We start from the raw sequence: 18022 nt of genomic DNA on the forward strand, positions 1-18022 counted from the left end.
ATCTCCAGAGCCCTTCGAGCAAAGAATAAGTTTGGTTTTGTCGATGGCTTTGTCACACCTCCCACTACTCCCAAAGAAAAATCCAAGTGGTCGCGATGTGATGACCTCGTTACTCCAGATATCCGTGGAAGCATTCTCTATGCTAACTCTGCATCCGAAATCTGGAAAGATCTAGGTGACCGTTTTTCACAAACTAATGCACCCAAGGTCTTTCAACTGAAGGATCCCGCCACTCTTCTCAAACAAGACAATCGTTCGGTATCTGTTTACTTCACTTTGTTTTAATCTTTATGAGATGAATTAAATTCTTTGTCTACTATGCCTGATTGTACTTGTGGTCATGCATCTATTTTTGCCAAAGAGATTGAAAATGGTCGTTCTATGAAATTCATGCAAGGCCTAGATGCTCGTTTTCAATCCATTCGCAGTCAAATTCTCTTAATGGATCATTTTCCTCGTATGTTCAAGATTTATTCTTAAATCCGACAGGAAGAGAAGCAACAAGAGATTTATGCACTCTCTCTTCCTTCTGCTCTAGACGCTGCTGCTTTGAGGGCTTCTTCTTCGAAATCAGGCTTGTCTAAACCTCCGGGTTCGAATGCCTTACTAGCACGCACGCCACCGGATCAGGGGCAAGCGGCGCGACGCTTAGTCCATTTTGCAATCACTGTAACCGAGTTGGACATCATATTGGTACATGTTACAAACTGCACAATTATCCTCCCAAGCCTGCTCAAGCCAATTCGGTTGCTACGGACTCTAATTCTCCTATTTTCTCTACATATACTCAGCCGTTGGACATCATATTGGTACATTTCAATTTTTGTAGAGTTGGTAAGATACTCAGCGGTGTGTCTATTGTGTACAAATCCTTGTTTAACTAGTGTGTGTGCTACAATTTGGAGCTTGTACACGAGAGTTGTAGTACTTGAAGATTCAGTGATTTTAACGTCATTGCGAACTTTAATTCGTGATTCTGCACGTCTTCAGTTCTCATAGCGTTCCCCCACGTTTGACTCTCCATACGCTATTTTGTTGGGCTTCGTTGTAACTTGGAAAAGCCCAAACAATCATATTTAATTGGGCTTTTCCCACTTCTTCTTCTCCACTTAAACCTCTGCAAATGCTGAAGCTCAAAAACCTTCGACAATGGTGCCATTCACCTTTTCACGTCAACTTACGTGCACTGAAGCAATCTACCTCATCACTTGAAGAAGACATATATGATCCACCTTTTACTCCAATACACAAACCTTCAAAGCCCAGTAAAAAACCCCATCCTCAAAATCCCATCAATTCTTCAGAATATCAAAATCCCACTTTTCAATCTGACCTGCCCTTTGATTTCAGATACTCATATTCTGAAACTAATCCTTCTATTAAACCAATTGGGTTTCGAGAACCGCCAAGGTTTTCGCCTTTTGGGCCTGGTAGACTTGATAGGAAATGGACTGGTACTTCAGCTCCAGTGGAAGAAGTAGTGGATATGGAGAAGGTTTTGGAGGAAAGGAAGTTGGTCATTGGAGAACCATTGAGTGATGAAGAAATTGAAGTGCTTGTTGAAAAGTACCGGCATAGCGATTGTAATCGACAAATTAATTTGGGTAATACTCATTCTTATCACATTGTTACTTTTGGTAATTGTGTATGCAGTCTTATATGTTGCATGTGAATTGCTTTTGAGAATTTTCGTAGTCAGTATTCACACAACAAGGGTCAAGTAAGTTAGATTGATAGCTAGAGAAACAGCTATTTGAGAAAAATTGTGGTTCAGTAAAGCCCTTAGCGTGAAATGGGGTAAGTTGAATGAGTGTTGTGCATATAGTTTGTTGCTTGGCATATTTGTTGTGCAATGGTAGGTCTGAAAATGATAAGGATGTCACATGTTTTTTGCGCGAGATACAACTTTTTGCCACTCCTCTAATTGTAAATTTTGATTAGGTTAATACAGAATAGTAGCTACTACCTAATCTATGAAGAACCTGAAATGCTGTATTATAAAACTTAAAAGAGACTGATAATCAGGAGGTAGTTTCTGAGACGAGGATTTTAACTTTTAAGTTGTTAACTTCAAGAGTGCACTTGTGCAAGAGTATTTACTAATACTGATATTAGACTGCAATTGTTCGGGTCATGTGCAATGAGTCACGTAGAAGATACAAACACGCTGTGGAGTTCTAGAAGCATTTTTGTTAAGCACTAGTCGAGTAAGATGAGATTTGGTGATTTCAGTAGATATAAGAACATTTGGATCGAAAGACTTTCTTTTTGATTAACTCCATTGGTTACTCAGCCGACTAGAACTTTTTAGAGTAAGGTGTCTTTGTGCTCGTTCCTATTAACGTTTCAAACAATTGCTTGACTGCTATAGTAGACTAGTTTTATTTGGGTATGAACCAGTTTTGTGGTGTTTTCTTTTGCTTTTCATATGTTTTTTCACTATCCTACTCGAGGAAATTCTTGAATGGAATTATTGGATGAGTACAATGCTGTGTGGTTTTTAGGGAAGGGAGGGGTAACACACAATCTATTGGATGACATCCACAATCATTGGAAGAGAGCTGAAGCTGTGAGAATAAAATGCTTAGGAGCCCCAACGCTTGATATGGACAATGTTTGCTATCACCTTGAGGTAAGATACTTTTGACTCTTTCTTTTGGGTTCTTGAAGTGTTTTTCCCTGATGAGATTCCTTGGGTTATTTGTAGGACAAAACTGGTGGAAGAGTTATTTATCGGAATATTAATATTCTTCTCCTGTACCGGGGTCGAAACTATGACCCAAAGGAAAGACCAGTTATACCTCTGATGCTATGGAAGCCCTTAGCACCAATCTTTCCAAAGCTTGTGAAGAACGTTGCTGAAGGCCTAACATTTGAGGAGACAAAAGAGATGAGGAACAGAGGGTTAAATGCTCCTGCTCTAATGAAACTCAGTAAGTGGATTTGAGTTTCAAGTGCATCTTTATCGACCATTAGGAATTCCAGTTAATTGATCTTCTCCTCCTTCAGCCAGGAATGGGGTTTATGTCTACGTGGTAGCGAAGGTTAGGGAGGCCTTTAAGACTGAAGAGGTTGTGAGGTTAGACTGTTCACATGTGGAAACTAGTGACTGCAAGAAAATTGGAGTGAAGCTAAAGGCATGAAATTGCACTTGATAACAGTTTTCCTTTATTGCTGCTGTGTGGCATATTTGTTATTTCTTCTCAGTGTGGACATAATTTTACTGGATATACTGAATAAGTAAATGGCATAATGTGCTTCTTTTGGTTCTCAATTTCAGGAACTGGTGCCTTGTGTTCCTATCTTGTTTAAAGATAGCCAAATCATTCTTTGGAGGGGAAAGGACCAAGAACAGAGCGAGAACAAGAACCCGGATGCTCTGAAGGAATAAACCATCTATCTCATTGTTCTGGCCAATTGAGAAGCGTTGTTACAAAATTGGGGCGTTAAGGTGCACGACTGCATTATATTCTACAACAAGAAGTCGGTGAGTGGCTCTTTTATACAAGTATCAAAACGACGCACAGCCCAGGAGATTGGGAGATTGCGCAGATGGCTTCTTTGCTAAATAAGATAACGTTTGTGAGTTAGCCAAGGCTTGCGGTGTGGGGTATAAAGATGACATAAATGAGTTGGATTAGTTCTGTGAGCATCATGGTCTAATTCAAAGTAAATGCTCGAGCATCATATCCTTATTCACAGGAAATGCTCTGAAGTTAAACAGAGATAGGTAACTACTCTGCAGGTTGCTCCTGTTGCAGTGGCATTGTTAGTGTGGTTAGACAGAACCAACATCAATTTGAGAGGGTGTTTCAGCTTGTTGCGAGGTCATATTACTAATCAAAGGTCTTCTTATGTGTACTAAAGGATTTTGGTCCGACAAAACCATGTTTGCATTGTTTTAATCAAGGCCCAAAATTTCGATATCGGTTAATATATCGGTGTACCCAAAAACTGATATATATCGGATATATCGGTTTTTTTGGTGACCAGTCCAAAGTTTCTAAAATATCGGATATCTCACCGATATATCTCGGATACACCGATATATCTCGGATATATCGGATATTTTGGAAATTTCAATATTAAATTATTAACAATTGGTCAAAAAGTCAATTGATATATATCGATTATCTCGAAAATATCGATTATATCGGCGATATAAACTTTCATATCGGAAATTCCGATATATCTCGGAAAAAAAGGGGTTCAATATTCGGTGGATATATGTCGGAAATATCGATATTGGTGTACCAATTTACCGAGATATATCGGCGAGATATCGGATATCTCGCGGATATTTTGGGCCATGGTTTTAATTACACCAAACCATGTATTCAATACAATAAAATCATTTTTCAATCAATGGTTCTAATTTGTACGCAAAGTTCTTGGTGTTTTTATTTGCATAGGCTGTCAGTTGTTTTTTGCGATCAATAAACAAATGTTCCTCCCCAGGCATGAGGCATCATGAGTGCTTCTTATTTTTTCTGATCAAGTTTTGTATGTAAGAGAGTTTTGATCAGGGTATTGCTTGTTAATTTGTTACGTAGTAATTGTCTAAACCTTTGTAAATCAAACCCCGGCAGTAGAAGGAACAACAAAACATAAAACTAATAAAACTTAAAGAGACTGATAATCAGGAGGTAGTTTCTGAGATGAGGATTTTAACTTGTTAAACTTCAAGAGTGCACTTGTTGCAAGAGTATTTACTAATACTGATATTAGACCGTATTGGTTGGGTCATGTGCAATGTAGACACTTAGAAGGTACGTACACACCGAGGAGTTCTAGAAGCATTTTTGTTAAGCACTAGATGAGTAAGATGAGATTTGGTGATTTTTGTTAAGCACTAAATAAGAACACTTGGATTGAAAGACTTTCTTTTGGATTAACTCCGTTGGTTACTCAGCTGACTAGAACTTTTTAGGGTAAGGCGTCTTCGTACGTGCTCGTTCCTATTAATGCTTCAAACAACTGCTAGACTGCTATAGTAGACTACTTTTATTTGGGTATGAACCAGTTTTGTGGTGTTTTCTTTTGTTTTTCATATTTTTTTTCACTATCCTATTCAAGGAAATTCCTGAATGGAATTATTGGATGATGTCGCAACCAATCACCGCGACCTCTAACTTTACTGGTACTCCGCTCTATTTTGGATTGGCTACACTAATTAGATTGCCTACGTACTCATTTCGGGATCAAGCCGCCGTAGTTCACCTCTCTTTCCTCACCCCTTTCTGCCTCCATTATCAGCTCCCTCCTCTTTTTTCCCCTTTCTTTTATATCACTCTCTTAGGTTTACTCATGGGGCATAGTATGGTTCTGGGCCTATTCTCTGGGCCCAATATATACTATGGTCTCGGCTTTATCTCTTAGCCCACTACCTATACCATATATCCCTGAATATGGCTACTACATATGAGTAATTGAGTACACTACTGTGTCTTTTTTAGGGAAGGGAGGGGTAACACACAACCTGTTGGATGACATTCACAATCATTGGAAGAGAGCTGAAGCTGTGAGGATAAAATGCTTAGGAGCCCCAACGCTTGACATGGACAATGTTTGCTATCACCTTGAGGTAAGATACTGTCTACTGTATCTTTTGGGTTCTTGAAGTGTTTTTTTCCTGACGACGTTCCTCGGGTTATTTGTAGGACAAAAGTGGTGGAAGAGTTATTTATCGGAATATTAATATTCTTCTCCTGTACCGGGGTCGAAACTAAGACCCAAAGGAAAGACCAGCTATACCTCTGATGCTATGGAACCCTTGGCACCAATCTTCCCAAAGCTTGCGAAGAAAGTTGTTGAAGGCCTAACGTTTGAGGAAACAAAGGAGATGAGGAACAGAGGGTTAAATGCTCCTGCTCTAATGAAACTCAGTAAGTGGATTTGAGTTTCAAGTGCATCTTTATCGACCATTAGGAATTCCAGTTAATTTATGTCAACGTGGTGGCGAAAGTTAGGGAGTCCTTTAAGACTGAAGAGGTTGTGAGGTTAGACTGTACACGTGGAAACTAGTGACTGCAAGAAAATTGGAGTGAAGCTAAAGGCATGAAAACTGCAAACAGTTTTCCATTCTTGCTGCTGTGTGGCATATTCATTATTTCTTCTCAGTGTGGACATAATTTTACTGGTTATACTAAATAACTAAATGGGATAATGTGCTTCATTTGGTTCTCAATTTTCAGGAACTGGTTCCTTGTGTTCCTATCTTGTTTAAAGCTAGCCAAATCATGGGGAAAGGACAAGGAAAAGAGCGAGAACAAGGACCGGGATACTCCGAAGGATTAAAGTCAATAAACCATCTTTCTCCTTGTTCTAGCCAATTGAGAAGCTTTGTTACAAAATTGGGGTGTTAAGGCACCGACTGCATTATATTCTACAACAAGAATTCGTTGAGCGGCTCTTTTATCCAAGTATCAAAACGATGCACAGCCCGGGAAAAAAAAATAGATTGTGCAGATGGCTTCGTTGCTAAATAAGATAAATTTGTGAGTTAGGCAAGGCTCAATGGAATGCTTGATATAGTGAATGGCCTTGACGGTTTGTCTCCACCCAGTGTCTCTTTGGTTGCATCAGTCGAAGGGTATGAAGCTGGTAATGGTAATTATCTCGTGGCATCTTCTGATGACTTATGGAAGGTTGTTAGGTTTTTTCATGACTTCATTGAGGATTTGCCCGTGCCGTGCGGCACAAATACGCGCGCCTTCGGCGTCCACCCCTCGTATGGCACAAAACGCTGGCGGGGCCCCGGCCAGATCCGCCCGTCACGGCACAGATCCCGGCAAAACCCAGCCCAAGTCCACCAACTTAAAAGCCCAAAAAGTGTAAAAAGGCCTAACATAAAAGGCCCATCCCAAATAGTTATAGTGTCCATTCACAAAGTGTAAAGGGCCCAATGTTAAAAGCCCAGCCCATGTAGCCTTTGTTGACCAAATAGTTATAGAGTGACTTAACAAAGTTGCACACACTCCATCATCTTTTAGATCCTCCATGTCATAAAATTAATCCAAAGGTTAGGGGGAGGTGTGGTTGGTCCGACACCACCCTATTTTGTTATATAGATTGAGGATGAATCATATCGCTTTACTAAAACATTTAATGTTTTCAAACTAGATTTTAGTAAGTCCAAGTGGCAGGGGGTTGAGGATATAGGCAATCGTGCATTTTTTGTGGGCAATAATAATTCTTTCTCTATTGTTGCCTCGGATTTTCCAGGATGCAGAGAGAATTGTATCTACTTCTCTGATGATGATAGAGATTGCATTTACAGGGGTCATGATAATGGTATATTCAACTTGAAGGATGGTAGTATTGAGGCAATATCTCCAATTGACTCCAAATATGTTTGTCCGCGTCCTATGTGGTATACAGCAAACTGATGCCTAGTAAAATAGACAAATCATCGAATAAGTAAACTTTGATCTTCTTATGTAATATATGTTGTTCATGTATATATAATTATATATTAGAATTAGTTATGAAACCGATATATATTATAATTCTTCTCTAGGTCTCTAACTTTGGTAAAAGAAAAACAAACACAAGTCAATTAGATAAATAGTTAAATACAACTTATACAAGTAAAACCCACAATTCTGTTTTGAGTGAAATCAATGCACTTTTGCATGGAGTCACTCCATTAGAAGACAGTACAAACTAGATCTTCTCGATTGTCGAAATTACAAAGTTTGAATATCTTTTAAAAAAAGAATCATGTGTTTTTTTTCTTTTTAGATTTATGTTTAAATAAAAATTAGGTATTTAAGAACAATACGGATTTGAATTTAAGTACAAATGAAGCAAGGGAGCGAGGAGAGTAGCTAAAATAAGGGCTCTTTGCCCGATTCTTTATTATTGATACGTTGATAATTAAGTGAGTCATATCCTCCAAGATTGCAAGGAGGATCTATAGTTGAGTTTATATATGTAGCTCGTTGTATTGTGCTTTGTTTTTTTTTAATGCTTTAGTTTTGGATAAACATCCGTTACATACTCGGCCTGTGTTTTTCATCCACTTCAATTCGTTCCTATACCATACATTGCGTTCTTTAATTTTGATTTTAAACCGTAGTTGAGTTTTCATTCCGATATTTAGTTTAAATCGTGCATACATGTAAGTTGGATTTGAATTTGATATGAGTTTGAACTTTTTGAAAATTGGACTTTAATTAATTTCCATTTCGTTTTTTGTTTACTCTTTCTGATAATCGAATTTGAGTTACTATATTCAAATTATTTTGTCTAAAATTTCAAACTCGATCGTCTTCATTAATTAACTAGGCGATATGATTACTATACTTTGGTTAAATTTCATGGTAACTTCAAAGTCTGAAGCTACCTCAAGTTCAATCACGACCCATGTAAGCCTACATTTTTCAACTACTAACTATAGACACTACTTACTTAATTAGTTGTTTTTATCAATTTTTAATTTCGTAGGTCAAATAATATTGACACATGACTCTATATACATCGTTACATTAAAAGTTTTCTTATACTAACACAAATACACGCGATGTGATTGCATTACATCTTAACAATGTTAATGGTTGTTGGTAAAAAAAATTAATAATAACAATGCTAGATGGTCTTTATTTTTTTTTTATTAAAAAGGTCATAGATAAAGGTGTTTACTTTAGTTATATAGTGTAAGGAATACAAAGACAAGTCACTCAACCCCGCCGCTTTCAATCTAGTCCTCAACCCTCTCTTGTAATTCTTGAGTATTTTTCTTCTCACTATACGATTCAATTTCTTACTTTCATATATAGTCCTCAACCCTCTCTTGTAATTCTTGAGCCTTCTTCTTCTCACTATACGATTCAATTCCTTACTTCATAGATACCATACAACATGTGCCTTTTTGTAAGATTCAGGTAACACATAGATTCAGGTCACACCTTTCAAAAGAATTTGTTTTCGATTTAGTATCTCTATTTTTTTTTTGTCTACCCATAAATAGTTTCCTACATTCTATCCTTACTTTCATTTTCGCATTATATTATCATGTAGCATATTTGCATATTCGAGTGAAAACAACATATATAAACGTCAACACCACTCACACTTTAGAAGATAGACAACATTTACCTAGTAGTCTTTTAAATCTTAATCGATCTTTAGTCATTAAATATACCAAAGGTGAAATAATTAACAACTACTACCGTGAAAGACAATAACATGTGATGAGCTCCTAAACCCACAAGGACATAATTGTTTGCGTTTCTCTATTGGTGTTGGTGGGAGTGTTGTTATCACAAGTTCACAACACCTCATCCTTGTTTTGTCCGCAAATTAGTTATTTTATCTTTATTTATGATTTCTAGTAGTACGTTTAGGGTTAATTTCAGGTGCAAAGTGTTAGGTGTATAGGTTGTTGTGGGGTTTTTTCTAGTCACTTGTTATGCTTGTATTTGTTGGGGAACACACCTTTTTGGTATCGATTTCAATTTTTTTTCGGTAATTGTGGAAATGAGTTATTGCTTTTCTTTTGTTATTTCAATGTATTGTCACGGTTTACTAATTGAGATTATCCTTGTGCATTTACTTAAACTCGCTAATCACATGTCATATTATATTTGTTGTTTATTGCGAGTAACTATTACGTATTCAACCTCCATGAGGACGTGATTTGTTAGGATTATGAGCTCTCACTGGTTTCAATTATTTTTTAGGAAACATTCGTGCCATCTTTACATTTTTTTTTCCCAAACTTCGAATATTTTATAAGCTTGTAACTTAGTTTTGTGTGCTCAATGTTGTTGTTATTGGAGAGTAAAATAGTAATGGCAACATACTCATATTATGTTTACATGGAAAACGAATAGAGAGTGACCAAACAAATTAAACCTCCTTTACAGTTGGGCTGGTATTGGATCTAGCTTTTGGGGGGCTAAAATCATGTCAACGCGCTGTTATTTTTTATTGCCAATGTGACAGGTAGCAATTTCGTTTACCAACGCAGTGCCAAACACCTATTTCTATCTCGGCAATTGTTAAATTCTCAACCAAAATATTCAGAAATTTAGCAATTACTCACACGAGACAACTTTTGCCGTCCAGATGTTGGTCAGGTCAACTTTTGCCGTCCATAAGTTTTTCATTTTTTTTAATTAAAAATTAAAACGGCTAGATCTTGTATCGTTGAGCCCAACAGATATATTTAGATCTGTTGGACTTGTAACCTATATATATTGCATTATGCCTCACTCAATTTTCACCAATTCACAAAGGTCTAAAGATAGAGGAAATATGGGAGGTAGAAATAGCCAAAACCAAAACCAAGAAAATAGTCAACATACCCCTGTTTAAGGTCCTTCAAAAAATTTCACAGTCGTAAAAGATGAAAATTTATGTCATAGTTGGATTTTTTTTTCAAAAGATGTAGTTGTTGGAACGGGGCAGAATAGATTTGTTTTTTTCTTTAGAAAACTGCTGAAGAACTGAACAAGCGTATGAGCCAGCTTGGTTATGTAGGCCAACCACAAACTGGTGGATCGGTTCAAGCTCGTTTTCACCAAATCCAACATGCGGTAAGTTTATTTCAAGGTTATTATTATGATTAACAATCGAGAGTGAATGGTAGTGGTACTAATGCGAATAATACAGTGTCACGAGCTCATACTATTTATTTAATTGTTATAAATGAACCATTTAAATTTGAGCATTGTTATTGGTTTTAATTTTAAGTCTAAAATGAAATCACTACTATCAAGCTAGAAATGATATTGGTTCAAAAAAACAGAAAACCACTTCTAGTAGTGATGTTAGTGGTGGCGTCAGTGGTGGATTAGCCACTAACAATATTGGAATAGCCAATATTTCGTTAGATGAAGAAAGTCAACCATCAAGTGAAGTGCTCGCATTAAAAACACCCAAAAAGAAGGAAGTTTAAGAAAAAGAAATGTTGATGAAGTTGCGTACCAATTGACACAAACTCTAGAGGAAGTCGGAGGCAATCAACTTACAATTGTAAAATATCTGCAAAAACAAACAAACTTAAAACGACAAATATTCCTCTCAATGAAAAATGATAAAGAAGAGGAAAGATTGAGACTTGAAGCACAGAAATAACAAGATATCATGATGCTTGATTTAAGCAAGTTTAGTGGTATTCAACTTATATTTTGGAAACCTAAGCAACAATCTATCTATTGTAAGTGGCTTGAACAAGAACAAGGTATTCATACTGCTCCTTCTGTTCCTCATTATCCAAAATGTCCAACCTCTCCTACTCCATACACTCTAACCCCTCATACTCCATACATTCCAACCCCTCATACTCCATATATTCCAACTCCTCCTTCCCAACAGTTTGGGTCATTTTCTTCTTCTGGATCAACAAACAGTGTTAGTCAGTTTCGTGGTAGGCGAACCCGCTCTCCCAATCCATTTCTGAGGGATGAAAATGAAAAATATGAAGCTGATGATTTTTAGTTGTAACATTTTTAATTTGAAGTAAGTTGTAACAATTTTAATTTAAACAATGTGCAAATTTCTACCAAATTAACAACAATCATATTCAACAAATCACAATCTTATTTAAACAAAACAAATTTGATAAAAACACACTTAAAAAACACACTTAACAGAAAATACAGTTAAGACAAATCAAACTTAAACAAATTTATTAGTTGTGGTGTGCAGCATATATAACGTGCTCAATGATGTTCAACTAGATCATTATTCAATTGTTCATTAGTAGCTCCACAACAAATACTTATAGTCCTTGCTACCATGTTTTGCACAAGCTCATGCTCATTACTCTGCATCTCAACTTCATGTCGCAATCATTCATCTGAAGGTGGTTTCCACATTGGAAGTTGTTCATAACGCTCATTCTCAACAATCATGTTGTGAAGTATAATACATATCTTCATTATACGAGATAGATCTCTTCTATCCCATTGACGAGTAGGCTTGCTAACAATTGCAAATCTAGCATGTAAAACACCAAAACCACATTCCACATCTTTACAAGCTGATTATTGCGCTTTTACAAAGTTAATATCCATGGGACTAGCAAGAGATGAGATTGTTTGAATCAGTGTAGCCTATGGTTGATATATTCCATCAACAAGGTAGTAGTAGCCCATGTTGTAAGGATTGTTATTAACTTGATAAACACAAACTGGAGTTGTTTCTCGATCTGACTAAATTATCAAATAAATGAAAATTATTTAACACATTAAAATTATTACACGATTCAGCCATTCCAAAGTATGTGTGCCAAAACCATAGCTCCTTATCTACAACTACCTAATTCACATGGCCCAAATGAGTTCCATGCCACTCTGGACAATTTTTCCATACCCAATGCATGTCTAAACAACCAACATACTTTGCCAACCTCGTTATTCACCTACTGCCCAAGCAAGCCTTTTACATCTTCCACTCGCTTGGCTAAGCAATCATCTCCCGGGTTCTCTTCTCTGGGCTTGGTTCATAAACAGTCTCTGCGTGGTATTTCTCGTTCAAATAGATACTCTTCGATATCTAAATTCTCTGCCAAATGATGGCTACTAAAACAAGTATGCAGTTGAAGGAGTCGAAATCCAATGTGGAAAATAAGAGCATGAAGGTTACAACAATAACGGGTGGGGAATATGGTTTTGATTGGAGCGAGCTTCTTGAAGAACTTGTATATTCAATAAGCCAAAGATTTCTTCTTCCTGATATGATCCGTTTCGGTTGTGTATGTCCATCGTGGAAATCTGTTTCGACCCCGGCACTACGCCACAAAGGTCGTCTACCATGGCTTGTAGTTCCTTATATAGAAACGTTGGCGAATTTGACAACTACTGTCGGGATGGTCTTCTCGGGTTTTTTAGTATTTTAGATGGAATTACTTACAAGATAGAGACACCAGAATTACGTGAACGTCGAATTTTGGGAGGTTCCTTTGGATGGTTCACAACAGTTCATGGAAATTCAGAGATGCAACTTTTCCAGCCTTTAACCAAAAAAATTGTGTGTCTTCCAGCTCTCTCAAAGTTCCCTTTCGTGGCTGGCACTCGAACTGACGATGAAGAAAGACTCATATATTCCCTCTTACTGCCCGACGAAACAGTTATTGATGTTGCTTCGGGATATATGCGTGATACCCTCCTTTGTAAGGCAATGACTTTTTTTTATCCTGATAGATCTTCTTCTCACCCTTCCATAGTCGTAGTGCTCCCGGGGATTTTCAGCCGTTTGCACTTTTGTAGACCTGGGAAGGATGACTGTTGGAACGTAATACCGAAAGGGGATTACGGTTACCATGATTTTACGTTCTACAAAGGCAACTTTTATGCTCTCAGAATCAATGGAACGCTTGATATAATGAATTGCCTTGATGGTTTGTCTCCACCCATTGTCTCTTTGGTTGCATCAGTTGCATCAGTGGAAGACTATGAAGCCGATCATTATCTCCTGGCATCTTCTGATGACTTATGGAAGGTAGTTAGGTTTCTTCATGACTTCATTGAGGATGAATCATATCGCCCTTTACTAAAACATTTAATGTTTTCAAACTAGATTTTAGTAAGTCCAAGTGGGTGGAGGTTGAGCATATAGGCGATCACGCATTTTTTGTTGGCAGTAATAATTCTTTTTCTGTTGTTGCCTCGGATTTTCCAGGATGCAGAGAGAATTGTATCTACTTTTCTGATGATGATAGAGATTGCATTTCCAGAGGTCAAGATAATGGCATATTCAACTTGAAGGATGGTAGTATTGAGGCAATTTGTCCAGTTGATGCCAAATATGTTTGTCCGCGTCCTATGTGGTATTCACCAAATTGATGCTAGTTTCTCACAAGGTATGCTCGCTGGTCCTACAGATAGAATTTTCATCGGATAAGTTATATTATTTCATCATTTTGCTATTGTTATGTAAAAAATAAGCTACGGTGTTGGTTTTCTATTATGGTGATGCTGTATGCATGTTTGTTCATGTCCTGGTTTCTTTCCTTCTCTTCAATGCAGGGCTGGGTGCCTTGTTCCTATCGTGGTGTAAGGTAGGCGGTCATTGTTAAGATGGCCAGGAGCAGGAGCAGAGCCAGACTCTGGATTCTCTTAAGGAATAAACTATATATAGAGAGTAAAATAGAGATAGAGAGTAAAATATGTTGACTTTAGCTCTACTTTATTGACTTTAGCTCTATTTTAGCTCAACTTTATTGACTTTAGCTCTACTTTATTGACTTTAACACTACTTTTAAAGGGATAGAGAGCCATTGGACTCAGCCTTAAGGAATAAACAGACCAAGTCCTCTTAGTCGTTCCTATATAGACCAGCCTTGTCTGTTCCTCTTTGGTCTACTAAAATAATGGAGTTCAATACACATGATAGAGTTGAAGTCGTAGGGCACGGGCACGACAAGGAATACAATGGTTCCGTTTATGAAGCAACAATACTCACTCGTACGTCTAACGGTCACTACTTGGAACAACATCAAAACATCCCTGATACAAAAACTGGACAACGTATGGAAACTGTTGGTGTAGATCTTGTACGACCCTTACCTCCCCAGCCACCAAGTGGATCATTACAAGTAGATAGACTTGTTGAGGTGTGGATTAATAGTAGTTATTGGTTAGGCAAACTCGTGAAAATTGAGACTGGGGGGAAGTATACTGTTAAAATAGTGAATAGTAGGGAAGAGAGGGTTTTTCGAGTTGCTGAGATCAGGGTTCATCAGAGTTATGTTAATGGCCAATGGGTTTTACCTTATATTATAATGTTGTTTGAGGGTTTGGTTGGTTGATGCAAAATATCCACCTTCTGTTATTGACTTGTTGTTAGTGTGGAGGAGTCCCAACTTCTGAAGATTATTCATGTAGTTTGTCATTGTTTTCAGTTAAGTAACAATGTTTTTCGTTTTAGATAATTAATTCAGTCTTATATTTTGATTGGATTTAATTTCTTTTAATTTCGTTTTGCATAACTGAGAATGAGGTGCGATTAAAAAAAAATGGGAGATCAAACATTGTCAATTTGTCATTCACGGCTATACTTGTTCTAGGGAAGTTCTTGTGTTTTACTTGGGTGGACTAGAAATTGCATGCTATTCATGCCTGAAAGTCTCCCTACCACTCACTTGTATCTACCCTAAGTCCTGAACTCAGACACCTCCACCAAATACAGAGGCCCCTTTCTAATCCACATGACCACATATCATCTTAATTTATCACTTTTAACGCCAATCAATTGCTAAATCATTAGAACCATGTCTAACTTCTGACCGTATCTCAGGCTTAACTACTGCTCAATAGTCAATCTAATTGAATATGATTGCTATGTTTATTTTGGGACCAGATACCAGTATACCACTTAATCAGACAGAACATACTACAGGTTTGCAGAAGAATTCTTTTACATACGCTGTAGCACACTAATTCATGAGAAAATACAACAAACTAAAATTCAAAATATAAAATCTAACAACACTAGCCTCATGTCTATCATGTCTAATGAATCAAGCTGCTGGTGCTAAAATTTCATGTCTATCAGGTAATTCAGCTGGATAAATACGAAATCGTCCTGATCTTGGTACTGTAATTGTTAACAATCCATCTTCAAAACCAGCTGAAATTCCTCCAATATCTACCAAACAAGGAAGTCTAAATTTCTTCATGAAGCTCTTTGCTGGCTCTCTTGACTCTACCACTGTTTCTGTTCTTATTATCAGATATCTTGAATCCTCTACTTCCACTTTAATCTCTTCTTTCTTCACACCTGTTTGAACCAAATAAAAAACAGTTAGCATGCAAATTTTATATAAAACAAAAAAGTTGCGGAGAGAAAGGAATGTTATTGTGGTAGAAAAAAATACCAGGAAGGTCAGCCTTGTAGATGTGTGAGTCTTGTGTTTCAGTCCACTGGACATAGTTTTCTAAGGAAATTGAAGGAGAGAAGATAAGAGGTGGGTTGAAGAAGAAAGGCCAAGGAGAAGGTTGGAAGGTGGAGAATTCCATTTTGTTTGTTGAGTTGAGGAAATAAGACAGGTTGAAAACAGATGCTACTGTTGGTAATGGTTGTTAACTGATATGAGGCTGAAACACGAAAAAAATAGCTAGGGAAATAGGTTCTTGACGTTTTATAGGAAATATAAGTATATGACAAATGGCCAGTGTCAGATGTTTTTATCATATCTAATTCTGAAGGAATGGAAATATAAGTATACTAGCCTCTTTCTACGTGTCTCTGCCACGTTAACAATCCCCAATTTTATTTTATTTTTCATTAATTTATGGACGTGAAACTACTATCATTTTACTTCTGTGAAAAGACAAAATAAAAAAAAGGATAATCTTGGACATACTATAAAAACACTCCCGGACGCAACTTTAAAATAAATAAATAAAATTGTTTAAGACATATTTAGATTCCTAAATTACTTTTTTTTTATTAAGTATATCAAAGACAAAACAAAACAAATGTTTATCCTTCCAGCAAACACAAATCCTTCGCACTTATTTTCTTTTTTTTTCTGTCATTTTTTTTTCTCCTTTACGAAAGGAATTAGAAAGAGATAAAATTGTAGAATTTAGTCTTCTTCCTCCTCTCACTCATCAACCATTAATGTATTTTTTCCTCATTGTAGCTCCTTGCTGTCTTTCTCATTTTCCGCTTGAGAAATTTTCAATATGATATATTTCTACTAAACTCCTTTTAACCCTTCTACAATGATAAAGAAGAAGTAATTGCAATAAGAAAAAAAAAAATCAAATTTGAAGCAACTTCTAGAAGAGGAAAAAAACAATTTGTTTTTTTGGCATTCTTTTACCTTTATTAGAAATTCTCTTATTGTGTAGTGTGCTGTAGTAACACAAAGATTCTTCAAGGTCCAGAGTATTATTTTCAATTTTTTTTATTTATTGTTTTCTTTTGGAATGAGTTTCTCGATCTTTTTGTTTTTTCTCTTTCTTTACCCCTATTGAAAATATCTCAAATTAATTTGGAAGATATTATTAGATTGAAGTGGTTATTGAGGGATGGCAAAAACTAAGTTAGTTATGGGGTACGAGAGTATTTTTATGGGTATGTCTAAGATCACCCTAAAAAAAATAAAACAAAAAATGACATGAGCTGTAATATTCGTTTTTGGCAAGGGGTAAAATCGGAAAACAAATTAATAGCGTGATGAATTTACTGTTGAAGCCCTCGTTTTCTTTATACGAGTTAGATGACAAATTGCAGGGTCCAAAGATTGCAATATCTTGGCAATTGGTGGTATATAATGGATCCAAATCTAACACAGATATTTCAGATGAAGATCAACCTGTTTTTTTCAACTTTTCTTTGATGTGTGCCTTGATATCAAACATGGATCATAAATTACAAGAAAAGTACCTCTTGTTCGCGCTTAGCATGCTTAAATCTATTCTAAACTTCCTATCATGGGTCGGATATCGGTCTAATTATTGTGCATTTTCCCTAAGGTCCATTATGGGAAAGGATTTCTCGTTCAAATAAATACTCTTCGATATCTCAATTTTCTGCCCAATTATGAAATTGAAGTAGAAGTCAGGCAAAAAAACAAGAAAAAGCTGCTTTTTCTTTACCGCTTTTACTCTTCATAGACGTTAAGGAGAATTGCTAGCGTCCTCACCCTTTATGGGGTAGGACCGTTCTACTTCTTGAAAAACAAAACAATTTGACCAACTGACCTATTCTAGTGGTTCTATTTCAATTCTAAGAGCATCTTTAGCAGTGATATCAACCTAGCATCTTTCAACTTTAGGAGAGTTACATGTTGATGAAAACACCAAAAAAATACCAAACCAAACACCAAATCGACTAATATTTGGTTCCAGGTTTGATGTTGTATCAAATCACTTACGCGGTTGTAGGAACACCATGCGGTTGTAGGAACACCTAAAACCGCGTGCTCTCAATTACAACTATGGGCAAAAAACGGCCAAAAAATGGCTATATCTTTCTAACCCTATAAATTGAAACACTCACTTCTTTTCTCTATTCTCTACTCTCTACTCTTTATTCTCTACTCTTTACTCTCTATTCTTAA

The 18022-nt window shown here is 36.7% G+C and overlaps 2 protein-coding genes and 1 long non-coding RNA gene across 6 annotated transcripts; 2 read left to right on the forward strand and 1 right to left on the reverse strand.

Annotated features, from left to right (window-relative positions):
• Positions 1 to 1087: 1087 nt before the first annotated feature.
• LOC147477879 (RNA-binding CRS1 / YhbY (CRM) domain-containing protein) lies at positions 1088 to 3909 on the forward strand. 3 transcript variants are annotated; one of them, XM_086584804.1, is made up of 5 exons: positions 1088 to 1604; positions 2505 to 2632; positions 2708 to 2933; positions 3010 to 3079; positions 3281 to 3909. In XM_086584804.1, exons 1-5 carry the CDS (start codon positions 1124 to 1126, stop codon positions 3381 to 3383), a joined length of 1008 nt encoding a protein of 335 aa, XP_086440930.1. In that variant the 5' UTR covers positions 1088 to 1123; the 3' UTR covers positions 3384 to 3909. The 3 variants fall into 3 exon arrangements, with proteins under 3 accessions (XP_086440930.1, XP_086440931.1, XP_086440929.1); XM_086584803.1 differs by having other exon boundaries at positions 1091 to 1604; positions 3010 to 3137; XM_086584805.1 differs by lacking the exon at positions 3010 to 3079 and having other exon boundaries at positions 1090 to 1604.
• Positions 3910 to 12037: 8128 nt separating this feature from the next.
• On the forward strand, positions 12038 to 14908 carry LOC147477880 (uncharacterized). Of its 2 annotated transcripts, XR_015208954.1 has the most exons (3): positions 12081 to 13810; positions 13977 to 14091; positions 14221 to 14908. It is a non-coding gene; the product is annotated as an uncharacterized LOC147477880 (long non-coding RNA). The 2 variants fall into 2 exon arrangements; XR_015208953.1 differs by having other exon boundaries at positions 12038 to 13810; positions 13977 to 14908.
• Positions 14909 to 15328: 420 nt separating this feature from the next.
• Positions 15329 to 16090, reverse strand: LOC147477881 (HSP20-like chaperones superfamily protein). The gene is made up of 2 exons (XM_086584272.1): positions 15827 to 16090; positions 15329 to 15729 (listed from the first exon to the last, which is right to left on the reverse strand). The coding sequence occupies exons 1-2, from the start codon at positions 15966 to 15968 to the stop codon at positions 15470 to 15472; spliced, it is 402 nt and encodes a 133-aa protein (XP_086440398.1). The 5' UTR covers positions 15969 to 16090; the 3' UTR covers positions 15329 to 15469.
• Positions 16091 to 18022: the final 1932 nt, after the last annotated feature.

Source organism: Coptis chinensis, chromosome 9 (assembly GCF_015680905.1).
Source record: "Coptis chinensis isolate HL-2020 chromosome 9, ASM1568090v1, whole genome shotgun sequence".
NCBI classification, from domain to species: domain Eukaryota; kingdom Viridiplantae; phylum Streptophyta; class Magnoliopsida; order Ranunculales; family Ranunculaceae; genus Coptis; species Coptis chinensis.

Bases quoted from the DNA above. Each gene is read 5' to 3' on its own strand.
- LOC147477881 (XM_086584272.1), bottom strand. From the start codon at position 15,968: ATGGAATTCTCCACCTTCCAACCTTCTCCTTGGCCTTTCTTCTTCAAC. The intron at 15,730-15,826 runs GTATTTTTTTCT...TGGTTCAAACAG, and splicing joins CTACAAGGCTGACCTTCCTG to GTGTGAAGAAAGAAGAGATT.
- LOC147477879 (XM_086584803.1), top strand. From the start codon at position 1,124: ATGCTGAAGCTCAAAAACCTTCGACAATGGTGCCATTCACCTTTTCAC. The intron at 1,605-2,504 runs GTAATACTCATT...TGTGGTTTTTAG, and splicing joins TAATCGACAAATTAATTTGG to GGAAGGGAGGGGTAACACAC. The intron at 3,138-3,280 runs GCATGAAATTGC...TCTCAATTTCAG, and splicing joins AAATTGGAGTGAAGCTAAAG to GAACTGGTGCCTTGTGTTCC.